Source organism: Lotus japonicus, chromosome 1 (genome assembly GCF_012489685.1).
Source record: "Lotus japonicus ecotype B-129 chromosome 1, LjGifu_v1.2".
In the NCBI taxonomy this organism is placed as follows: Eukaryota; Viridiplantae; Streptophyta; class Magnoliopsida; order Fabales; family Fabaceae; genus Lotus; species Lotus japonicus.
The window spans coordinates 100,059,931-100,084,091 of NC_080041.1; the positions used below are offsets into that span (position 1 = coordinate 100,059,931).

The 24,161-nt window shown below is 38.6% G+C and overlaps 2 protein-coding genes across 3 annotated transcripts; both read left to right on the plus strand.

Moving 5' to 3' along the window:
• Window positions 1-1,025: 1,025 nt before the first annotated feature.
• On the plus strand, window positions 1,026-16,853 carry LOC130728375 (phospholipase A(1) LCAT3). Of its 2 annotated transcripts, XM_057579829.1 has the most exons (12): window positions 1,026-1,364; window positions 1,492-1,583; window positions 1,677-1,804; window positions 2,184-2,319; window positions 2,435-2,486; window positions 3,161-3,261; window positions 3,772-3,951; window positions 14,267-14,424; window positions 14,833-14,887; window positions 15,740-15,793; window positions 15,981-16,018; window positions 16,125-16,276. In XM_057579829.1, exons 1-12 carry the CDS (start codon window positions 1,154-1,156, stop codon window positions 16,159-16,161), a joined length of 1,242 nt encoding a protein of 413 aa, XP_057435812.1. In that variant the 5' UTR covers window positions 1,026-1,153; the 3' UTR covers window positions 16,162-16,276. The 2 variants fall into 2 exon arrangements, with proteins under 2 accessions (XP_057435812.1, XP_057435811.1); XM_057579828.1 differs by lacking the exons at window positions 15,981-16,018; window positions 16,125-16,276 and adding an exon at window positions 16,311-16,853 and having other exon boundaries at window positions 1,028-1,364.
• On the plus strand, window positions 7,344-14,260 carry LOC130728374 (uncharacterized). The gene has a single exon (XM_057579827.1). It carries the CDS (start codon window positions 7,457-7,459, stop codon window positions 10,310-10,312), a length of 2,856 nt encoding a protein of 951 aa, XP_057435810.1. The 5' UTR covers window positions 7,344-7,456; the 3' UTR covers window positions 10,313-14,260.
• Window positions 16,854-24,161: the final 7,308 nt, after the last annotated feature.

Sequence of the window (24,161 nt, forward strand, 5' to 3'; positions counted from 1 at the left end):
TTTAAGTTTGATTTTTAGGTAAGCACGTACGTAGCTGCTGGCTGCATATTCCATTATTCTTCAGCTGAATTATATATATAATTACAATATTTCTTGGTACCATATTTCTTCCCTCTTTACTTTTCTTGCTTAATCCAACAACATTGCGTACTCTTTTAATAGTCTTTTGTATATCGGATAAACTAGAATCATCCATAATTCAATGCCAATCTCTCATCTGAGAGGGACGGAAAGCGCAAATTAAAGCAAAAACAGTACTTGTTTAAGTGCCCATCTTCATTTGGTGTATTTTTCTCTATTCTACCAAATGAAATTTTGTTATGGAAATTGAAGAACGACATAAATCTGACACTTATAATTTTATATAAATGATTTTCGTATCATATGACACAATTGCATTAATAAGATAGGTAACACAAATTAAAATTAAAATCTTTTCGTCTTTATTTGATGTTTCATTCTTTTCTATGACACTAATTAATATATGATATATCAATTTAAAAAGGCATAGTTATAAATCATATGAATAATTTTCAAATAATTTGACACAATTGTATTGGTGGGTTATGATATAAAACATCAAGACTTCCGATTTCAATCCGTGAATACAATCTCTACTATACAAAATTACAAATCAAGAACTATAAAAAGAAAACTTGTATGTCTACATCAATATAAGATATAGTAGGATTTATACACATGAATCAAAAGTTTTAAATCAGAGTAAATTGAGTTAATGCAGTAGTTCAACACTTTGTTTCTTAAGTAGTTAGTGATTCAATTCTCAACTTTTGCAATAGAAAAATTCATTGACCAGTCTCCTGCAGCATAGTACCCGTCTCCTGTGGTATAGTAGGCTCACAATATTAATCACACGACTATTAGTTGTCAGATAGCTCAATTAACACATGAAAAAAATCTTTAATTAGAGTCTAAGTATGAAGTGTTTTAAAATCTAGAGAAATGAGTTTACCAACTACAATAGTGATGTTAAAATGTATTATAATAAATGCATGGTGGTATAGTAGTAGCACAAGACTTATAGGTAGAGCAGAGTGGCGAGTAGCTTTTCAGTTTTTCTTGTTTGGTTGGTACAACTCCCTCACTCTCACTCACCGCGCTTCCACTGTGTCAGAACTCAGAAGAAGCAACGATGCGGTTGTGTCCCTGTTTTGGCGACGGAAACACCGAGCAAGCAGCGGTGGCGGATCGCGACCCGGTCCTACTAGTCTCCGGCATGGGTGGCTCCATCCTCAACTCCAAACCCAAGGGATTCGGTGTCACCACTCGTGTCTGGGTCAGGCTCCTCCTCGCTGACCTCGAGTTTCGCAAGAAGATTTGGTCCATCTACAATCCCAAAACAGGTAGTGAGTGTGAGTGTGAGCAATTGAGCATAGCAGAGTAGCATTTCAATTCTGCAGTCAAGTGTGAGTGTGATTGATTATGATTATGATTGTTCTGACCCTAAATTAAGCATCAATTAATTTTCAGGTTACACGGAATCGTTAGACAAGAAATCTGATATTGTGGTTCCTCAAGATGATCATGGCCTCTATGCAATTGATATTTTAGATCCTTCATGGGTAAACAAAACAAAAAAAATTAATTGAAAAACCAAGATTAGGCTTTGAATTTAGTGATATTTAATTTTCTGATTTTGTTATCTTATGTGGCAGTTTACGAAATGCGTACATTTGACGGAGGTGTATCATTTTCATGACATGATTGACATGCTTGTTGAATGTGGGCATAAGAAAGGAACCACCTTGTTTGGATATGGATATGATTTCAGGCAAAGCAATAGGTAATCTTGCTACTTGCTTGTGCCAGTGGTATGCATAAACATCATTCAAGGAGTTTATTAAGTTGGTAAATGTTTAATTAAGCACTTATAGCATGAGAGTTTCTACCTGTTTGGATGCAAACCAAAAAGCACATATTGGAGCTTATTTAGTGCATTTGCTAGTATGTAAGCTCAAATAAGCTCCAATAAGCCCCTATCCAAAAGGGCTCTTTATCTGAAAAGTTTAAAGCTCAAAATGCTTTATAGGTGGGTCATTAGCTATTTTTATAAGTTTAACCAAAAATCAATTTAAGCGCTTATGTCATGCGTTAAATCGAAATGAGCTCAAGGAAAGCTCTTATGAATGTCTCAAAGTGCTCATTTTTTTTGTTGTTGGCAGGATTGACAAGTTATTGGATGGTCTTAAACACAAGTTGGAAACTGCTTACAAGGCCTCTGGTGGAAGAAAAGTCAATATAATCTCACACTCGATGGGAGGAGTTTTGATCTTGTCTTTCATGACACTTCATAAAGATGTATGCATAGTTTTTCTCCATTGCCACCTATGACAATTGTGCTATTTCTACAATATATTGGGAAGATTAGAAAGTTCAAGCTGAACTAATGGCTATTTACGTTGTTTCTTGGCAGCTGTTTTCAAAATATGTGAATAAGTGGATTGCCTTGGCTTGCCCTTTCCAAGGTGATTCCTCTGTTCTGTGTTCCTTTTGTTAAGCCTACCCTGTTTGGTATATACCCCCGGAGGGGGGGGGGGGGTACTCATTAGTTCATATTATTTGTCCGTGGTTGAAAATTTAAATATGCTAGGTTAGTTGAATATAAATTCTCCCTTCATGATAGCCATATGATAATTCAATGCAAAATTCATGAGATCAAATTGAAACATATTCTCAATGGGGTACATAATCTATTGACAATCCTGCCATTCTACAAATTTGTGATGTGAAACTACCAAGACTAATTATCTTCTATTCTTATTCAATCGCAAGTTTCCCTGTCATTGATTTGATTAGTGGGGCTGTGGGGCCCTTTTCATCTCCTTGATTTTCTGTGTAGCAGTGTAGTTCATTCTGTTTATTACTAGGGACTTGATTTGTTTCTGAAGTTTTTCCACAGACTGGATGGAAATAGTTACCAAGCTATAATCATCTTCCAAATTTGATTAAAATAAGTCTACTATAAATACAGTGATGTGATAAAAGTTACTGGAAAATCCACAACTAGCCCATTGAAAAAATCGCACGGCTTTTTGAATCATTAATGTAAACGGCTTATCATTCTTCTTTTTACTCTCCCTCTTTCATTTTTCAAGATGTCTTAACTATCTATGCTTGGATATGAATTCCACATGAGCAGGAGCCCCGGGGTGCGTCAATGATTGTTTATTAACTGGACTAGAGTTTGTTGAAGGCTTTGAAAGCTATTTTTTTGTATCAAGGTGGAGTTTTCATCAATTGGTAAATTCTTGATCTCAATTAATTTGTTCTGTTAGTGCCTGAACTGAGTGTGATTATAGTAATTTTAATAAGAACAATCTCCAGTCACCCTTTGAAATGTTCTAATCATGTCGTGATTGCCAAGGAAGTGGCCAAAGTCCAGTTCAAATGAACTGGCTCTTCAAAAAAATAAGTTGGATGGTGACCAGGCTTTAATCCTTTGAAACTAGTGAATATGGTTTTGTGGGGGTACTGGAGATGTTCTCTGATGTGGAGCCTCCAAAGTCTAAATGGCTAAGCCTCAGATCATTCCCCAAATATACACTTTCACACTCTTAGATATGCTCCTCTCTGGCAGCCATAACAGTGATCCATTGATGCCTGCTGCTCAGGTCCACTAGTTATTGAGATCCAAAGCTTGGTTACCATCCAACTCATTCCTATGAGGTTGAGAATAGCCACAGTTTTCATGCTTTTTGTAACATGTTAAAGCCACTAAATCATTTGAAACAATCTTTCTTATCGCATCAGCTAGTTGAGTGTCCATCAATCTATGAGATGTTGCCAAATCCCAAATATGAATGGAAAAAGCAGCCAGAAATTCTAGTTTGGCGCAAGCTTACAAAGGATGGGGATATTAGCGCAACTCTGGAATCTTATGGACCAGTCGAGAGTATCTCTTTATTTGAAGAAGCATTGAGGCACAATGAGGTAATCTGTTCGAACTTTTCTTTAGGTTGGTGAATCCAAGATGTGTGGGCATATATGCTTTGAAATGTTCAAGGAATTCATGTTTTGAAGGTTTGATTTTGTATGTATGATAAAATAATTTGATGACACGTTTAGGAGCATATTAATTTAAGAAATGAACAATTCCTTGGCCTTACATGTCAGGTGTTTGGGTTCAACTCCTAACTATGTGTCACACAGCACCTCTGTGAGCTGCCATGTGATTGATTTGTAATTTAGTGGACAGACCAAAGTGCTGCAGTTGGTTTGACTAGTTCTTAAAACTACTGGCTTGCTTGGTCGGACAAGTTATGAGTCTTATTAGCAGTTATGGTTACTACATAAGAACTGAACCAAGCTTGAATCAGTTCCCCTCAGTAAGTAAAACTGGCTGGGCTGGGCTGGGCTGGGTTGGGTTTGGTCTAGTCCCGTTTCAGAACACTGGTCATAGATCAAGTGACTTCTCTGTTTAATAAAGGTGCATGTGTATTCAGCAATAGGGATGGGAAAGTTGCCACCTGTCATTAGTGAGACTAAGTGGACTGGGCGGGATATAAGTATCCCTTATTCCCGCCCAAATCAAGCATTTAGATGAACGAAAGCAGCCATGGCGGGATTATGGAACAACGTCGAAGCCCGCCCGTCTTCTGGATGGGTCCACGCGCCAGCTGGAAGATTCCTTTAGTTTTGTCTTATATGTATAGAGGCTTGGGCCCCGGTTGTCAGGCCCAAGTACAGTGACAGTCCATGTTATGATCATTCCCTCTATAAAAGGAGAGGTCAACCTCCTGTAAAAAGTACCTTTCAAACATTTAATGAGAATATTCCTTTTGTGATATTTTTAGTACTCTGCTAGGGTTTACTTTCTGTCAGTTTCCGACGTCAGAACTCCCTAGTACGGAACATTGGCGCCGTCTGTGGGTCTTACTTCGATCTACTACTTGACATAGAGGGTGCGTTTTAAGATCCATGGAAACTCGTTCGTGTGGTGTGGGCCGCCGCGATCATCGCCGGAGGGGTGGTCGTCACGGCGGCCGCGGCGGTGGACGGTACAACAACCGCGAAGTACCTCAAGAGCCGGAGCAGGAGGCTTCTTCGGCGGGGGTTCACTCGGTGGCGCAGTCACCGGTCTCGTTGGTGAATGCAGCTCCAGGAAGACCTTCAGATCTGATAGCTAGATCAGATCCAGGAGTCAGGCGACGATCAGCGTTCCGAGAAAAGCGCCAGAGGTGGTGACGGGAATCACTCCGGCGGCCTTGCAACAAATGTTGGACACTTTGCAAAAAGTACAAAGCCAGAACGAGCAGTTGCAAGCCCAGGTGCAGTACTTAACTCAGCGACAAGATTATAAGCAAGAACAACGGCTCGAGGCCGAAGACGTTGTTGAATTCCAGCCTTTTGTTCCCGCCATCACACGGGTGGGCATACCAAAGCATCTGCAAACGATGGCGTTGGACGCCTTTTCAGGCGACTCAGACCCCATGGAACACTTGCGTTATTTTAACACGAAAATGGTTATTGGAGGAGCAACAGATGAGGTGAAGTGTAGGTTGCTACCATCAACATTCAAGGGGATGACGATGCAATGGTTCATCCGTCAACCGCCCTTCTCCATTGACAATTTTACTGATTTGTCCACAAAGTTCTTAACTCAATTCTCCGCCAATAAAACTACCAAGGCAACCATGTTTGATCTTATCAGCATACATCAACAGCCAGGGGAGAAGCTCAAGAACTACATGGCGCGATTTAGTAAAATGACGGTTCAACTGGAGGAGGGCAATCCAGATGTTTGCCTTGCGTCTTTCAAAAATGGTCTTCGGGCGGGTGACTTGAATCGGGACTTGACGAGGCGACTAGCAAAAGACATGATGGACCTTCGTGCTCGTGTTCAGGAATTCATATTAATTGAGCAGGATGATCAGAAAAAACAAGAAAGAGAGGAAGGACGCAAGCAAGCCCATTCCGGCGGGGTTTCGCAGGATAAACCTAAGGCAGGGAAGGAAACCAGGGTAGCACAAACCCCCCGTGTACCAAGACCGGGACCATATCAAAACTCCAAACCAGGATTTCAAAATACATGGCACCGTAATTCTCAAGGTCCCGCTGCAGCCACAACTGGTCAGCATGGTACTGCGCCAGCTCCAGTTCCACTTACAAAGTTAAATGCGCCCTTAAGCACCATTTTAAGGGCCGTTGGTCAAACGAATGTTGTGCAGTACCCGCCACCCCCGCGGCGACCGCCAGCTAATGTAGATACCAATAGGTGGTGCGAGTACCACAAAGCGTTGGGGCATACGACGGATAATTGTTGGAATTTGAGGCGGGAAATTGATCGATTGATTAAGGCTGGTCATCTGGCAAACTTCGTTAAAGACACAGCAACGCCAGAAGTCGCTAGGATCACCCAAGGAGACAAAGGCAAAGGCAAGGAGATAGTGGAAGAGTTGGGCGATCCTGTTGGGGAATGTTCATCTATTGCAGGAGGATTTGGCGGGGGTGCAATTTCAAGTAAGGCTAGAAAGCGCTATGTGGCGGCAGTACACTCAGTACATGAGGCAAGCGAAAGCGAGTGTTGGGTGAATCACTCCCCTATCATATTCACTCCTCAGGATTTTGCGCACGTGATTCCCCATGACAACGACCCAATTGTGGTAACAATCAGGGTTAACAATTATGTCACGAAGAAAGTATTTTTAGACCAGGGGTCTTCGGCGGATATCATTTATGGAGATGCCTTTGATCGCCTGGGGCTAAAAGAGTCAGACTTGAGGCCGTATAAAGGAACCTTGGTAGGGTTTACAGGGGACCGTGTCACTGTTCGAGGATATGTGGAAATACCAACTGCTTTTGGCGAAGGAGAGTTTGTAAAGAAATTTCAAGTGAAGTACTTAGTCCTGGCGTGCAGAGCCAACTACAATGTACTTTTGGGACGAGACACCCTCAACAAGCTATGTGCGGTCGTTTCAACAGCTCATTTGACTGTTAAATATCCAGCCTGCAATGGAAAGGTTGGGGTATTACATGTAGACCAAAATGCAGCAAGAGAATGTTATTTAAGAAGTGTGGCGCTTTATGGGCGTAAGGCCGCCAAAGAAAGTCACAGAATCACAGAAATCTTTCCGCAAGAGGGATTCAGTTTGGATCCAAGAGACGATGCTGATGATTTCCGCCCACAACCTCTGGAAGAAACCAAGCAAGTGCAAATTAAGGATAAAGTTTTAAAGATTGGCAGCAGTTTGACAAAGGAACAAGAGGAAAGGTTGATCACGCTGCTGGGTGATAATTTGGATCTCTTTGCATGGACCATCAATGATGTACCAGGGATTGACCCCAATGTGATCACTCACAAATTGGCTATTCGACCAGGGGCGACCCCAGTCATCCAGCCAAGGCGGAGAATGAGTGATGAAAAGAATAAGGCAGTACAATTAGAGACTGAGAAACTAATCAAGGCTCGCTTCATCCGTGAGGTGCAGTACCCGACATGGCTCGCCAATGTTGTATGGTCAAAAAATCCAATGGGAAGTGGCGAATGTGCACGGACTACACAAGCTTGAACAAAGTGTGTCCTAAAGATTCATATCCACTTCCCAATGTCGATAAGCTTGTGGATGGAGCGTCGGGGAATGAACTTTTAAGTCTCATGGATGCTTATTCGGGCTACAATCAAATCATGATGCATCCATCGGATGAAGAAAGTACAACATTTATGACCAATCAGGCGAGTTACTGTTACAAGACAATGCCTTTTGGATTGAAGAATGCAGGAGCTACGTACCAACGACTCATGGATAAAATCTTTTCAAAACAAGTGGGCAGGAATATGGAGGTATATGTGGACGACATGATCGTAAAGTCCGTCAGGGCTAGTGATCATGGCGGCGATCTTAAGGAAGTGTTTACTCAATTAAGAACATATCAAATGAAGTTGAATCCTGAGAAGTGTTCTTTTGGGATCCAGGGAGGAAAGTTCTTGGGATTCATGTTGACATCGAGAGGAATAGAAGTGAATCCTGATAAGGGAAGGGCGATCTTAGAGATGAAAAGCCCAACAAGTGTCAAAGAAGTTCAGCGTTTGACAGGACGAATGGCCGCCTTGTCACGTTTCTTGCCAATGGCGGGTGACAAAGCGGCCCCATTCTTCACATGCTTAAAAAAGAATTCAAAGTTTCAGTGGACAGAGGAATGCGAACAAGCTTTTACCAAATTAAAGGAATCATTGGCCACATTGCCAGTACTTTCCAAGCCAACACCAGGCTTTCCATTAGTGCTCTATCTAGCAGTTACTGACAAGGCGGTGAGTACAGTGTTGCTCCAGGAAGAGGGAAAAAAGCAGAAAGTTATATATTTCGTGAGCCATACTTTACAGGGGGCAGAGTTGCGGTACCAAAAAATTGAAAAGGCTGCATTGGCGATTTTGAAAACTGCGAGGCGCCTTAGGCCTTATTTCCAAAGTTTCCAAGTTAAAGTTAAAACTGATGTCCCCTTAAGACAAGTACTTCAGAAGCCCGATTTGTCAGAATATGATATACAATATGAGCCAAGGGGCCAAGTCACAGTTCAAAGTTTGATCGACTTCGTGGCGGAATTAACACCCACGGAAGACGAGAAGACTCGAGGAGAATGGGTCTTATCTGTGGATGGATCCTCTAATAAGACTGGAAGTGGGGCTGGGATAACAATTGAAAGTCCAGACAAAATGATCATTGAACAGTCTCTAAAGTTCGAGTTCAAGGCGAGCAACAATCAATCTGAGTATGAGGCTTTGATTGCCGGCTTAAGGCTAGCCATTGAGCTGGGGGTCCAAAAGTTATTTATCAAGGGAGATTCGCAGTTAGTGGTTAAACAGGTGAAGGGCGAATACCAAGTAAAGGATCCGCAACTTTCCAAATACTTGGAAGTGGTACACAGATTGATGATGGAGGTCAAAGAAATTAAGATAGAACATGTCCCGAGGGGCCAAAATGAGAGGGCAGATGTGTTAGCAAAATTGGCGAGCACAGGGAGATTGGGCAATTACCAAACAGTCATTCAGGAAACCCTGCCTCGCCCGAGCATTGATTTGGTAGAAATAAAGTTGAAAGCAGTCAAGTCAGTAATTGAAGGCGAGCCTTCTTGGATGGAGTCAATCAAAATATTCCTAGAAAACCCTCCAAAGGATGACGATGTGAACACAAGAGCGAAACGAAGGGAAGCCAGTTTTTACACAGTGGTGGATGGTGAGTTGTATCGGCGGGGAATTATGTCCCCTATGCTCAAATGCGTTGACACCAAGAACGCCAATGGAATAATGGCGGAAGTCCATGAAGGTGTTTGTTCAAGCCATATAGGCGGGAAATCCTTGGCGGTGAAAATCGTGAGAGCTGGATTTTATTGGCCGACAATGAAGAAGGACTGTCTTGAGTATGTTAAGAAATGTGAAAAATGCCAAGTCTTCTCTGACTTGCACAAGGCTCCGCCAGAAGAGTTAACAACCATGATGGCGCCTTGGCCATTTGCTATGTGGGGGGTAGACATTTTGGGACCATTCCCAGTAGCGAAGGCACAAATGAAGTATATCATCGTGGCGGTTGATTACTTCACTAAGTGGATAGAAGCTGAGGCAGTGGCAACTATCACGGCCGCCAAGGTCAGGAGCTTCTTGTGGCGAAGGATTGTTTGTAGATTTGGGGTCCCCATGACATTAGTAATGGATAACGGAACACAATTCACAAGTAGTGTTACCCGAGAATTTTGTACAGAAATGGGAATCGAGATGCGATTTGCCTCTGTAGAACATCCACAGACCAATGGGCAGGCTGAATCGGCTAACAAGGTTATCCTGAAAGGTTTAAAGAAGAAACTGGATGAAGCAAAAGGGCTTTGGGCGGAGGAACTACCAGGCGTTCTTTGGGCATACAACACCACTGAACAGTCAAGCACAAAGGAAACCCCGTATCGTTTAACTTATGGGACTGACGCCATGCTCCCAGTGGAAATTGAAAACCAAAATTGGCGAGTGGCTCGGTTTAATGAGAATGACAACGGGGAAAATTTAATAGCAAATCTAGTCATGCTGCCCGAGGAACAACGTGAGGCTCACATAAGGAATGAGGCGGGAAAAGTGAAGGTTGCAAGAAAATTCTCAACGAAAGTAGTGCCAAGAAAAATGAGGGTAGGAGACTTAGTGCTCCGAAAAAATACAATACCCGATAAACACAACAAACTTTCACCCAACTGGGGCGGGCCTTACAGGATTATAGGCGATGTTGGAGGAGGAGCTTATAAGTTGGAACAACTAAATGGTCAAAAGGTTCCACGAACATGGAACGCCTCTCATCTAAAGCAGTATTTTAGTTAATAGAAACAACCAAAGGTAAAACCAAAGGTGAATGAAGCCGCACTCTTTTTTCCTTTCTTTGGAGAGGTTTTTAATGAGGCGGCATGTAAAAAGAATGGAGACAATTGTTCTCATGTATGAAAGAGAAATGAAGATTATTTCAACAGAAGTTACTTTTTAATTTTTTAATTTATATTACGAGTTTATGCAAAGTAAATCGTATCAAGGTATATAATACCGCGAATAAACCTTTCGGAATAAGAAAGTATCGCCATCCAATATTGCAAGCCTTGGCAATTCTAGTGGCCACTAGAAACCGAGCCTCGTCGAAAAATCGACTAAGGTATATAGACCTAAGTAACAACAATAATTGGTAACAACTCAAGGTAACAACGAATAAATTTAAAATGGTCTTCATTAAAAGCAAGAAAAAGGGGCGACGCCCGTACATGATTTGGAATGATAAAAGACAAAAGGGGAGGCCCCAAAGATAAAGATGACTCAACAAAATAAAACAAATTACAAATTCAAGCCAGGTTCTCATTGTTGGCGTTGTTGCCCTAGCTTGTCCCAGCTTGAGGGTCTTCCTTCTCGTGATCCTCGTTCTTGTGCTGCTCATTCCCATCCTCGCCATCTTCTTCAGGCTCACTTTCATCATCGAATTGGGGAAGGAGGTCGAGGCTAATGTCATCATCACCAACTACTTGACCATCCTTGATCTCCTTCAGCCACCCAATACGGGAAAGATCAAAGCCCGGCTCAACCACACTAATCTGCTCTTTGGCCGCCAGAAAGCCTTGAGCAAACTGGAGAGAAGCACGCCCCAAGATGGAAGCACTTAGGCGTTCGTACTTCTTTTCCAGTTTTTGGCACTTGGCTTGAACAGCAGTGTGTTTGTCGTTGATAGTTTCTTTCAGAGATTTGGTCTTTTGAAGAAGCAAGTCAGAAGCCGCCAAGTCATCAGTTAACTTAGCACACTTCTCCTCAGCAGCCTTCAGGTTTTTGTTGGCGGTCTCAGCATCGGCTTTTGCTTGCTCATAGGCAGTCTTATAGTCAGCCGCCTTCTTTTCATAACGGTTCTTGGTTGCTATCAACTCCTTCACGCACTGAGCCATTCCCGCCACAGTACTGGCAGCAGAGAGCGCATGATGGATCGCCACAGAAGCAATGTTGGGAGGGCCTTGACCGGAAACATCCTTGTGAATCCGGTTGTCAAAGGTACGATTCATAAAATCCAATCCGTTGAAGCGAGGATCAGATAGGTTCAGCAAAGGGGGAAGAGCCTCGCCACCAATAGCTGAGCTAGGGCCAGCTTGGACGAATGGAGTTGAAGGGCGGTTGATCAGTGCGCCTGAATCCGGTTGATGTGGCGGGACATTGTCATGCCCCTTCTTTTTCTCAGTCGGACGACCTTTTGGATCAAGAGTTGATTGGTGAAGAGGTTTAACACCAGCAGCGCTCGAAGTTTTTTGGCGCTTTGGGTCCCTGATGTTATCAGAACCCGAAGTACCTTCATTCTTTTTCTTTTGCTCAGTCTCGGCGGCCCTTTTCTTCGCCGCCGCAGCAGACTGGGCGAGGTATTCCTTCATCTTGAGGGGGTTGGCATCAACCTTGCTTTTTCCCATCGTGGCTGCATGGAAAACATCAATTAGGCGAGGTACATAAACAAAAAGAAAAACAAGTTGTGCAAAAATTATAAACTTACTAAAAAATTGATTTAAAGTGCCGGATTTCGACGCTTCAATCAAGTCATGACCAGAGATCACTGGTAAGGTGCGGAGGTAATCGGCGATGGCTTGCTCGGATTCATCCAAGGCGTCGTATGAAACGGATATTTTTCGGCGAGGGTTTTTTGTCCAGTAAAAGGGGAAGAGAGGGTGGTTATTGGAATCTCGAAACAAGTTATTCATTTCAGGCGACTCCATGACTTTGAAATATTTTTTCTGCCACACTTTGTAATGGCTTTTAAGGGCGGTGAATCGGCTCATGTTCCTGCGAGCCAAAAGGGGAACCCACTTGACAGATGTAGGTTTTGTGGTGACTGTCTTGTAAAAAAGGAAAAATAAGGGATAGGTGGGAGTGCAACTCAAATGTTCACAGAGAATTTCAAAGCAGCGTATGAAACCCCAGGCGTTGGGCTGGAGTTGACAAGGCGCCACGTTCAAAAAGGTAAGAACGTGACATATAAAGGGCGAGAAAGGGAGTTTGATATTCAAATCCAAGAAAAAATAACCATAAACAAAAAAGAAATCGAGCGATTCATCAGTGGGTTCCTTGCGAAAAAGAACACAATCGTCCTCGCCACATGGAAGAACATTTAACAGGTGATCTTCGTTATTTGAGGTGGCGGGATTTACCTTTGTAAACCCTTGAGAAGATATTCGAAGCGAACTGATGCTCCCAAGGCTACCCCAGATGGAGCGCCAAAGACACTTATCTTCAACTAAATGCGCATTGGAACGCCATTCGGGCGAAGACAAATCTCCATTAGAGGAGAGAATAGAATCAACGGAGCCGGCGGGACCGGAATCCTCGTGAGTGGAGGGCGAGGATTGTATTTCGATAACGGTGGGGGCAGAAACTTCCCCCTCCGTAGAAGGGGAAGTGAGCTCTAAGGAGGAAACGCTAAAATTTTGTGTCGACATGCTGGGTAATTTCATAAAAATAAAAGATGAACAGGTCCAAACACAAAGAAAGAAGAAGACACAGTGTCAAGAAAAGAGAAAGGGGAAGGACTCACCGGAGTAAGAAGCGGAGGATTGAGTAAAGAGAACGTCGGCGATGGGGGAGCACCGCGCAATGACAACGGCCGGAGTGAGCAAGGTTCACCGGAGAGCAAAGAAGAGAGGGAAAGCTGCGATGAAAAAGTTTTCAGAGCAAAGGTTTTCAGAAAAGTGAAAAGTGAAAGGTAAAAAGGGTATTTATAGAAGAAAAAGGAAGAGAGAGAATGAGTGGGAAAAACTGCCAAGGATCGTGGGATCGTGGGTTTGAAATTTGAAAAGGTATGAAACGAAAAGACGTAACTCCTCGAGACGCACAACTGCATTTATGGCAAATGATAGCAAAATCCCGGAAAAGAAGGATACGTGCGTCAGTTGAAAAGACGTGTTTGACAGGTGTGATAACGGCGAGATATCGACAAAGATAAAGAATGTCGACATATAAAGGAGCATGAAAATGGCGAGAATTCATAAGCAAGAATGTGACGACAGACCCATGACTACAAAGAATGGCGATATACTGTAAAGACGTCTCGACTCAAGGAACCTAAGTCTCATGTCTTGGGGGGGCATGTGGACTGGGCGGGACACCTACACAAGTGAAAGAACGGCGACACAATTATCAGAAGAACGAAGTAAATGATAAAGGTAGGCGACGAAGCAACGTATAAAGACATTTCGACTCAACTTACTTAAGCCTCATGTCTTGGGGGCATGTGGACTGGGCGAGATATAAGTATCCCTTATTCCCGCCCAAATCAAGCATTTAGATGAACGAAAGCAGCCATGGCGGGATTATGGAACAACGTCGAAGCCCGCCCGTCTTCTGGATGGGTCCACGCGCCAGCTGGAAGATTCCTTTAGTTTTGTCTTATATGTATAGAGGCTTGGGCCCCGGTTGTCAGGCCCAAGTACAGTGACAGTCCATGTTATGATCATTCCCTCTATAAAAGGAGAGGTCAACCCCCTGTAAAAAGTACCTTTCAAACATTTAATGAGAATATTCCTTTTGTGATATTTTTAGTACTCTGCTAGGGTTTACTTTCTGTCAGTTTCCGACGTCAGAACTCCCTAGTACGGAACACTAAGCAAATGCTATTATGTAGTTTTATCTGTAATGCCAAGGAAAGGAGTTACGTTAATTATAAAAACCATAAAACACATGTTATTACTCTTTTTCTAATAAAAGCAAAAATGATTTGTCATATAATTTTTTCATTAGCTTAGACCACGAACTTATTTTTTTTTCTCACAGCTAAATTATAACGGAAAGCTGATATCACTGCCCTTTAACACTGCTATCTTCAAATGGGCTAGTGGAACTCGTGAAGTTTTATGTAATGCAAAACTGCCAGATGGGGTCAGCTTCTATAACATTTATGGGACATCATTTGACACGCCTTTTGATGTTTGGTATGTAACTAAATTGCTCTATGGAAAAACAATTATGGCTTTGAATTAATTTAGGTTGAGAGATTGGAAAGTTAGGTAGAAACTGGGTCACCTTAGAAAACTCTAGTGTGAATTTCATACATCATTTTATCTGAATTTCAAAATTCCCCTCATCAGTATACATAATGAGCTTTCCCGATTAGCTGGACTTATTGTTTCTTTATTACATTTCAAACCTTTTTTCATATTTTTTTTGCAAAGAAGGATAACCGCATCCTCAAGAAAAAAGGACAATCTTATCACTGAAAATAGGGCATACATTGGGTCAATTCTTGTGAGAGTTTAGATTAGATATCCTGTGCTTGCTATTCGAAAGGTTCTATACTATTTTGCTTCTGACATGTTTTCATGTTTATACCTAATGCACAGCTATGGTTCGGAAAAATCTCCAATAGAAGACTTATCTGAAGTATGCCAAACATTGGTAAGCCACTTAAATCCCTTATATGCCAAAGATGAAGGCCGTTAATGAGACTCTGATATCTTCGTTCTCTAATATTTTTCATTGATACTGCACCAGTTCCTGTATCCCTACTGAAAATAAAGCATCTGTCATAATCCTAGAAGGAAATCCTTTATTTGAAAAGTGAATTTCAAACAATTCTAGCACTTGGGATTTGGGGCTCCCTCTACAGACTGTAAAAACATGAGTACTAATAATACTATGTGTCATGAACCAATTATCCCAAAAGTTTTAAGCTGATGGGTGTAGGACATAAATAATTTATATTATATTTCTAAAATTATAAATTAAAAAGAAATTGATTTTCCAACTGACTGAGGGAGACCTAGAAGTTCGTTTGACAATAAATAATTCCTGTCATGAGATAGCTGTTAGGCACCCCTTTGTCGTTAAACAAATTGTATCTCCTTTTACCTTCCAGCAGTTTCTTTTTATTGGTTCTGACCAGAATAACAAGGCTATGATTTCAGGGGGTGCTGTTTTGGCAATTCCTTCCATGTAGTAAGAGAGATATGTCCATATTTTAGAAGGGTTTATCTTTCCCCTTGGGTTTCTGTTCATGTTAGTTTCAACTTTCATGGGAATATCTTTGACTTATATGTAAGGAGATTCACTGAATAATTTTGCTGATTTCGTAGCTATTTTGGCTCGGTGTTGTTTTTGTCTCTAGAAGGATATAACTCCTCATTTCTTTGATAAGATGTAGCTCTCTGTGTGTGTATGTGTGTGTGTACATGTTCACTCGTGTGTCTCTATGTATGCTGTACGATGTTTGAATGAACTTAGAAGAAAATTTCCTTTCTTTGTTTTCAGCCACAATATTCTTATGTTGACGGAGATGGAACAGTTCCCTCGGAATCGGCCAAGGTGTGTCTTGGACCTTTCTGTATTCTGTACATAATTCTTTGCTGTAGCCATGTTGCAATTTTAATGATTGTTTTGGACAAAGATATAATGCCTAATTATTAAAAGCATCTAAGCATGCCATTCTAAGAGTTACTTAGCTGTTCAAAGCAATTATTTGCTGGCTTTTGAAGATAGACTCACTTTGCAGGCATATAAAAGTAGGCAGATAGATGGATACGGTTTTAGGTATGAACTATGTGTTGCTTCCTTAATATAGTAGTTCCAAATTAATTATTGAAAATAATTTCTGGTGCTAAACAAAATGTGGTACCTTAACACCGCACACGCCTAGGTGTGAATATCTTGAGAGGATCTATGATAGGATTTGATACTGTCTTACGATTCAGGTTAGGCTTAACTCTATCTCAAAAGCTAACTCAGGGGTGAGGACTGAGGATTGCTCCATATCTAGTCAATATAGGACCTTAACAAACTTCCATATTAATTTGAGGAGTTCTTTTGTATTCTCACCTTACAGGCGGATGGACTTGAAGCCATTGAAAGGGTGGGAGTTGCTGCCGAGCACCGTGCACTATTACGAGATAAAACCGTATTTCAGCTTATTCAAAAATGGTTGGGTGTTGAGCCAGTGGTTAGCAAGCAATCTAAGACATCAAAAGTGGTAGATATTGCTGCAATCAAGCCTATGATTCTATAAATGTTTCTTTCATAAAAAAGGGGGATCATATCCATGTCCATTTGTTTGTGCTCCTTGATACGTTCACAGAAAAAATAGTGTCTTTTCCATCATTTTTAAGAGAAAAGATAAGAAACTTAGAAACAGCTAAGCTCCCATTGTTTAGACAATAAGCAGTTTGGTGCAAGTTCAGGTAATCTAAAAATTACCCAGGAGTGGTACAATTTTATCATGCATCATGTGTTGTCGTTTATTATTGGGTGGTGTACTATATTTGGTGGTCCTAGAACAAGGTGTATCTTTTTCCTTGCATCTCCAAGATGTGTCGTCTTGGAGTGCCTGGTGAATTTGTTCTCAATATGCATATATGTTATTATTAGCTTATTAGTTTGTTCTTATCAAACTGATTTTTATCAACACGTTCAAATAAGAACCAATTGCTCCAATTGTGACGATATATTAACATATTCGTGTACTGAGATTATGGAGGGCAACAAGTGAGTTGAGCTAAGCAGTAATGCAGTTTAAGCAGTTCTAGAATAAGCTGATGGAATATATTTAGCTTGACATTCGTTAAAAAAATGAGTTCATCTTTATCTTACAACTAGTTTTATCTCAATGAGTCATGTTAAAATCTTAAATCAATTATTAGTCAGCTAATTGTGGGTAAAGTGTGGTTCGAAATCCATTTTAAACAACTCACACCTCTTTTTACTTGAGTGTCTGAAATTAAACATCACGTCATCATCCTCAACCTATTAGCAAAGAAGTTTTTATAGAAATTTATACATACAATCAATTAGAGAAATATGTTCATACTCCTCAATCTTCTGTGGACTAGATTCTTCAGAAATCAAAACAATGAAAGAACTGTCACAACCTCTCACCAATTTCCCATTAAAATTGTTTTTCTTTAGGAAAGTAATAAAATCATTTTATCTAGAGTACAAACCTCCATCACATCAATGTATATTATTTTTCTTAGATTGGAATAGAAAAAACAATTGACAAATAAATAAATTAGAAGAAAAAACTAGTCTCCTGGAGAACATTTATAAGATGAGAGGATTAGGTCTTCAACACTTCCCTTTCCCTAAGCCCCAATTTAGCTAATGAGTCAGGTTCAGCCATCATGTTGATCCTAGAGACATGTTGGAAGACAACTTCCAAGTCTTGTTGCATAAAGATTCTCACTTTAGTCAGATACGCTACACAAGATTGGAGATTGAGAGTACCATAGTTGAGGTATTAACAACATCCAAACAATCAAGCTCAAAGAAAATTATAAGCACCAACACGTTAAGCCAACATAAGACCCCCGACTACGATATGAAGCTCAGCTAAATAAACATCACATCTACCTTTAAAGCTAGCAAAACCAAGAATCCAAGCTTCGTTGTGGTCTCGAATCAGCCCCCACAACACATTGTTGAATCCCACATACTATACAAGTGTCATCGGTATTTAATTTTAACCAACAAGCCATGGGCGCAAACCATCCTCCATGGTCCTGAATCTACAAATGAACATCCCCTACAAAACACTGAATATAATTGTCCTGCAAAATATTGCGCTGAATAAACACTAAGAGGTTTAATTTCGGAACTCATCATGATATTTCTCAATCTCCATATCCACACAAGTGATGGGAATCTAACCGCATTAGGACTACTAATGATTTGAGCAATTCAATATATGTTAGAAATTCACATGATAATTAAATTTGCTCATCAACTTATTGTCTTGTTTGAATATATTTATATATGGAGCCTTTAATTAAATTATTATAAGCCTATTAAAGATTTATTTAACTTTATCCAAAAATAATTATTATACTAATTAAGAAATATTTTTTTAACAAAAAGAAAATGGTACATATGATACATCTTCAAAGAAAAAGGATATATATATATATGTTCAATTTTAAATTTATTGATGGAAGAGTTATTTACATTTGCAATAGTTAGACTTTGATCGTTTTGATTTGATAAAAAAAAATATCATTTATCATAAACAATTATGTTCGAGCACTAAACATTTACATCCTAGTGACTAGTTAACTCATGTCATATATCGAAGATTTGTGCACTATGAGCACTTCTACCTGTTTGCTGCTCCTGCCCCTTGGTTTCGCTGGCTTTTCAATTTGAGTTGGCCTTGGTGGTTCTGTTTAGTAGTTTTCCTGTGTAGTTATTCTTCTTTTTGATATCTACATAGAGAACCTTGTTTGTATAGTTTCTTCTTTCCTTATGATTCTGTTTTTTCTTCATTTGTATCTTTGTGTTCTTCTCTTATATTAAGGGTTGGAGTACCCCTTGTACTCCTTTTTAATACAATTCTTTGGCTTACCAAAAAAAAATATCGAAGATTTATACCATTCTCAATGATTGAATTCAAATCTTATTTAAAGAGAATCAAACATTATTTAATCAACTATCTTAGAATAATGACTTTGATTTAAAAAGTGTGTACTTATATTGAGGCTAAAAATTATGTTATGAAGAAGAGACCATGGAAGCTGGCTGGTCAAAGTCAAAAAGAGTTTAAATCCCAAACAGAGTTTCCACGACCACAAAGCTAGGGCATTGGATTTGATAAACTAATATAGAAGCTCTGATATAAAGACACAAATGAGCATTCCCAGAGCTTGTTAGCTTATGATAGGATTCTATTTGAGAAAACAATGTATAGACACAGAGGCACATGACATATACTAAGTGAACTAAGCATGCTGCAATTTTATAATATTGGACTATTCGAGCCCGAATCCCATATTCTCTTTTCTCTCCCTCATCACACGCCCCAACACTAAATACAAACAACAAATGTAACTTTACTCAATCATAAATGTTTTGAATACTAGCAAACAAAATTACTACTCTAAGATGATCTCCAATGCTAGGTTTTTAGTTCTTATCATTATTCATGTGGGACTGTACTACCACATGTGCTTAAACAACTCTTTGCAGATTTTGCTACAACTATGAGTTTTTAATTCTTAGCACTATTCATCTGGTCCTACAATACCATTATCTTAATATTATTTTTTATTTTCGTATAATTTAAATTTAAATTTAAATGCTAATTCAATACTTAAATTAAATCAGTTGATTAATGAGAGAGATTTTTTTTTATGCTAAGAACTCAAAAAGTAAAACTTCTTATATAAGAATTACGAACATCACGTTATTAGCCCCCTCCAATGATTAAGAACTCAATTCTTAACTCAGAAATAAGAACTTAGAACATTGCATTGGAGATGCTCTAACATGCATTCTAGAATAGGATTTCATCCTTAAACCGTGTGTATAGAAAGTGATTTATTGGAAGAGCTCTATCACTTAAAATTTTTGTTGGATTAGTTTTATTATTGTCGGTTGTGGAGATATATATAGCTTGGAAATTTTTTTACTAGAATATATCTGAAGTTCACGTCTTAAAATTAATGTATCGTTTTAATTTGCCAAGTTTCAGACATGTACCCTTTTGACTTAAAAAAATCTTATCCTTGAAAAGTCCTTAAAAATAAAATTTTATGCTAAACTAGTTCTCGATCGAAGAATACTTCTTAAAATCAATACGAGTACTTTGGAAGATAAAATGATGAGCATTTAGACTGTGTGCATAATTGTTAAGAAATTAAGAAATAAAAATATTTAATAAATTAAAAGTTTAAGAATTATGAGTAACATTATATTTGGATACTCATTAGTATTAAATTATTAATGCAGATATATGTTAACACTTACTTTGAGATAAAAAAAAAAGATAAATACTCCGTCAAAAAAAAAGATAAATACACCATAAATGTAAATATTTTTGGCAAATATTTTTTTATATATGCACCCAATTGTTTTTCTCCATATTAGAAAATATAATTTTATTTTAAATTATATAAATGATGAATGAAAATCTCTTAACATTTCACTCAACTCATATTTAAACACAAAGTGGTCATTGTCAATTTTTAAAACACCAATTAGTACAATCCACAAGTAAAGTGGCTTTGAGTCAATAGGAACACATAGCCCGTAATTTCGTGGTTCCATTCCTTCATTCACACACAGGAGCAGACCGAGCAGTGCGGTCAAAACTTCAGATAATTGGATTGAATTAGCAAGAGAGCAAAACTTAGCTAGGCTTAGTGAATATATATAATTGGTGACATACAAATGTTTTAGTAATATCCGGAGTACTAAGAGCAGATTCAATTGGAGTATCTCACACCAAAGAGACTCTCCCACTAGTGTCTCACACCATTGGAAAGAAACTGTTCTTTCACCATGTCTAATTTGAGTGTGGTAGTGTAGACATTTTTCTCTCATGTGTCTCTCATAAATATGTTCTTATAAAATATTATTATATTTGCTTATAATTTAATCACTCAAAGTATGTAGTTGATTGTGGGGTCTACAAAAGAAACTTTTAAGAGTTTTTGGGTTCGAGTAAAAAATTAGTAAATTGTTTAGATGATGTGACACTATAGGGAATTGTAAAGAATGAAGTGTAGACACTCTAGTGAGTGTGCATCCATCATACTCACTAAAATATCTACATTTCATTTTTTACAATTCTTCATAATGTCACATCATCTACACTATTTTACTTACTTTTTACTCCAACCCAACAACTCTTAAAAGTTTCTACAGTGGATCCCGCCATCAACATCACATTTGTATATTTTATTATTTATCTTCATTTTAATTTAATTATATTAATTGTAAGTGCTTGTAATAAATACAAGCTCACTTTTCAAGTCTAGTGTAGAGTATCTATTCCCACATACTCATCTTTGTCATGTTGGAATCGAATATGTACTCCAATGGTAATAGATACTCATATGAGTATGTATTTAACATTAAATACTATAATTGGAGATGCTCTAAGATAGATAGATAGAGCATGGGAACAAAAAGTAAAGAGAGGATTGTGACCCACTATAGTAGTACTACTACTTTAACAAAAGGTTATTGCTACTTTTCTTGGAAATCTCTTAGTCTTTGGTGAGAGGAGAGGCAGGGTTTGTGCAATATTGCATGGATAAGGGTGAAAAACAACACTGCAACCAAGCAGGTGCAGAGAGAGAGAAAGAAGAGTTTTGATAAACAATTATAGGTTCATTGGTATTATTTCCGAGGAGGCACGGGCACACCGCTGATTTCTCCCATAAAAAATCGATTCCCACTGGAGTTTACTCCCTTTAATACTCATATGTCCTTCCATCCATCATCAGTCTTCAAGCCACTTGGATCTCTATTTGTTTTACATGCATTCATTCATTATATTTTTAATTAGTACTCTTGTGTAATGTTCCTAATAAGCATGAGTATGTATCTGCTATACGAATCACAAACAAACAACACCAAACAAATTAAAAAAGAAAGACTCACATATTGTTGTCTCCTCATTCAATGAATCACAAGGCAAAGACCACATTGATGAGTAGGGGTGTCCTATCATGAAACGAGTTGCGTTTGTCTCTTATCTAGCTCTAAATTTGATCAGCTGAGTTTTTAAACTCAAACTTGTCTCCAAATTAGATAAAATGCGAGTTTTACAAAGACTATGTCACTAAAGGATGAGTTTGCGTTAACCTGAAAGACAAATTGAATGTCGAATTCAAAATTCATCAGAGAATTATAAATGCTTCTCATTCTAAAAAAACAGTAATTTCTTATCCTATTAATGAAATAAAAAACTACTCAGTTATTAGATTATTTGCCATGTGTTTTGCATGCTACAAGATTCCAATCTAATTATATATAATTTTTAGATGTATTTATACGAAAATATGTTGTCATAGATACATACTGGGTTTTGTTGGATGCTTGGAGCGACTATGACATAAAATTGAAAATTGTTGTGTGATGTTAATTTAGAAAATTATAACCTTTTGTGCAAAGTTCACGCACAATTATATGCATAAGTAAAATTAGGTTTTAAATCTAGTGGGTACAAGTAGGGGTCATAATAGGCCAACCGTTAGTAGGGGCCTATGGCTTAGCCTGTCACAGGCCTAGGCCAAGACATGACAAATTGGTAAATAGGCAAGGCTTAAGCTTTTTTAAAAGCCTATTTGGTTAAAGGTCAAGCTCAGGCCATTCAAAAAGTCTTGTAAGTCTTATATGTTAGCCTATTTAAGTAAATATGTATGATTAGTATTTTTATGGTACATTGTAAATATGATTAGTATAAATATATTTTACTATTGATGATGTCTATATCTTAGAGATTTATCATAATATTTTGATATTATATACTAATTGACATTTTTATATATTTAAGCAAATTGACTTATATAATGATTCAAAGTTATAAGTCTATTTAGAAATATATATATATGACATATTTAAATACCTTAATATGAAGTGTGATTTTAAATTGGCTCTCTGACTCTAAAAAACTAACATAAACTCGTTTAGTTTCATTTCTACCTAGTAGCTTATAATATTATAAGCCTGATTGTTGAAAAAATTATCTTAGTATATATAATTTAATCCCTTGCCTTATAAGGTTGGTAGCTTTTTTACATATAAGTTTGTGAAACGAGCCTTTAAATAGGCTACCAGGTCAAGGACAGGCTCAGACCTTAAGATATTTAAATAGGCTAGGCCAATTTACGCAAAGCCTACATGAGATTAGCCTATTCCCACCCCTGGGTACAAGGTAACTAGGATTTTCGTGGAACGTATGAGTTATTCTTGTCTTTCACCCGACCCTAAATGTTGATCGAGCCAATTTTTTAACCCTATATATAACATGCAGGTTTAATGAACTTAAGCCATGGCAGATTAATAGCTAGACTGAATCAGTTCTTGTACACCCTATTGAAGAGTGATGACTAGTAAAATTTTGCTCCTAAAACTTCCAATAATTTATGTGATAAAACAAAACTCAATTAATTTGCAAAATCCTCATGACGATACTGAGTGGTGTTATATTTAAAGACTATGCAAATTAGTTGTGATTTATCTGCTACTTAACTATGAATATCGTTCTCTTCAAATTCCGATAATTTGAACAAGTGTAGAAAAATGCCCATTTTAGGTCCCAAAATCTGTATATGAGTATTGCCTATTTAGTTGGGGTAGGCTTCCTCTGAAAGGTTTTTTGGGATTCTTTGAGTACTCTCTCCACGATAATCGTTATTACCTCTCATTTTGGTGTCTTTTGGGGTTTTAACATGATATAAATGAGATAGTCATTATAAGTTAATGATATATCTAATATGTGTTATGACTCGAGTTTTGCTCTTTAGATTCTCCCCCTGCTTGTCAAAGTTGTCCCTTATGTCGAGATACCTACCATCGAGTATGGGTTTCGAGACTCGACTAGTATACAACCTTTCCTACATGTCTTAAGCATCTAGTTTAATAGACTTGAATTGTCGGATTTTCGTGCTCGAGACTCGGTAGGTAGACAACCTTCCATGTCAAAAGCATCTAGCTTAATGAGCTTGATTTATTGTCGGTTTTGGGTGTTCAACTAGGCATCTTTACTCATACAAATTTTAGGATCTAGATTAAGCACTTTTCCAAGCTTAGTTGGGAAAGAAAGAGATAGGAAAAAATCGCAGTTACTATCAATTTGACTAGGAACAAAAAAATGAAGGAGTTATGATATATACACATCTCTCCACTTCTTTTCCACCTTCATTTCTATTTATTTCTCTTTTCTCTATCCATCAAATCA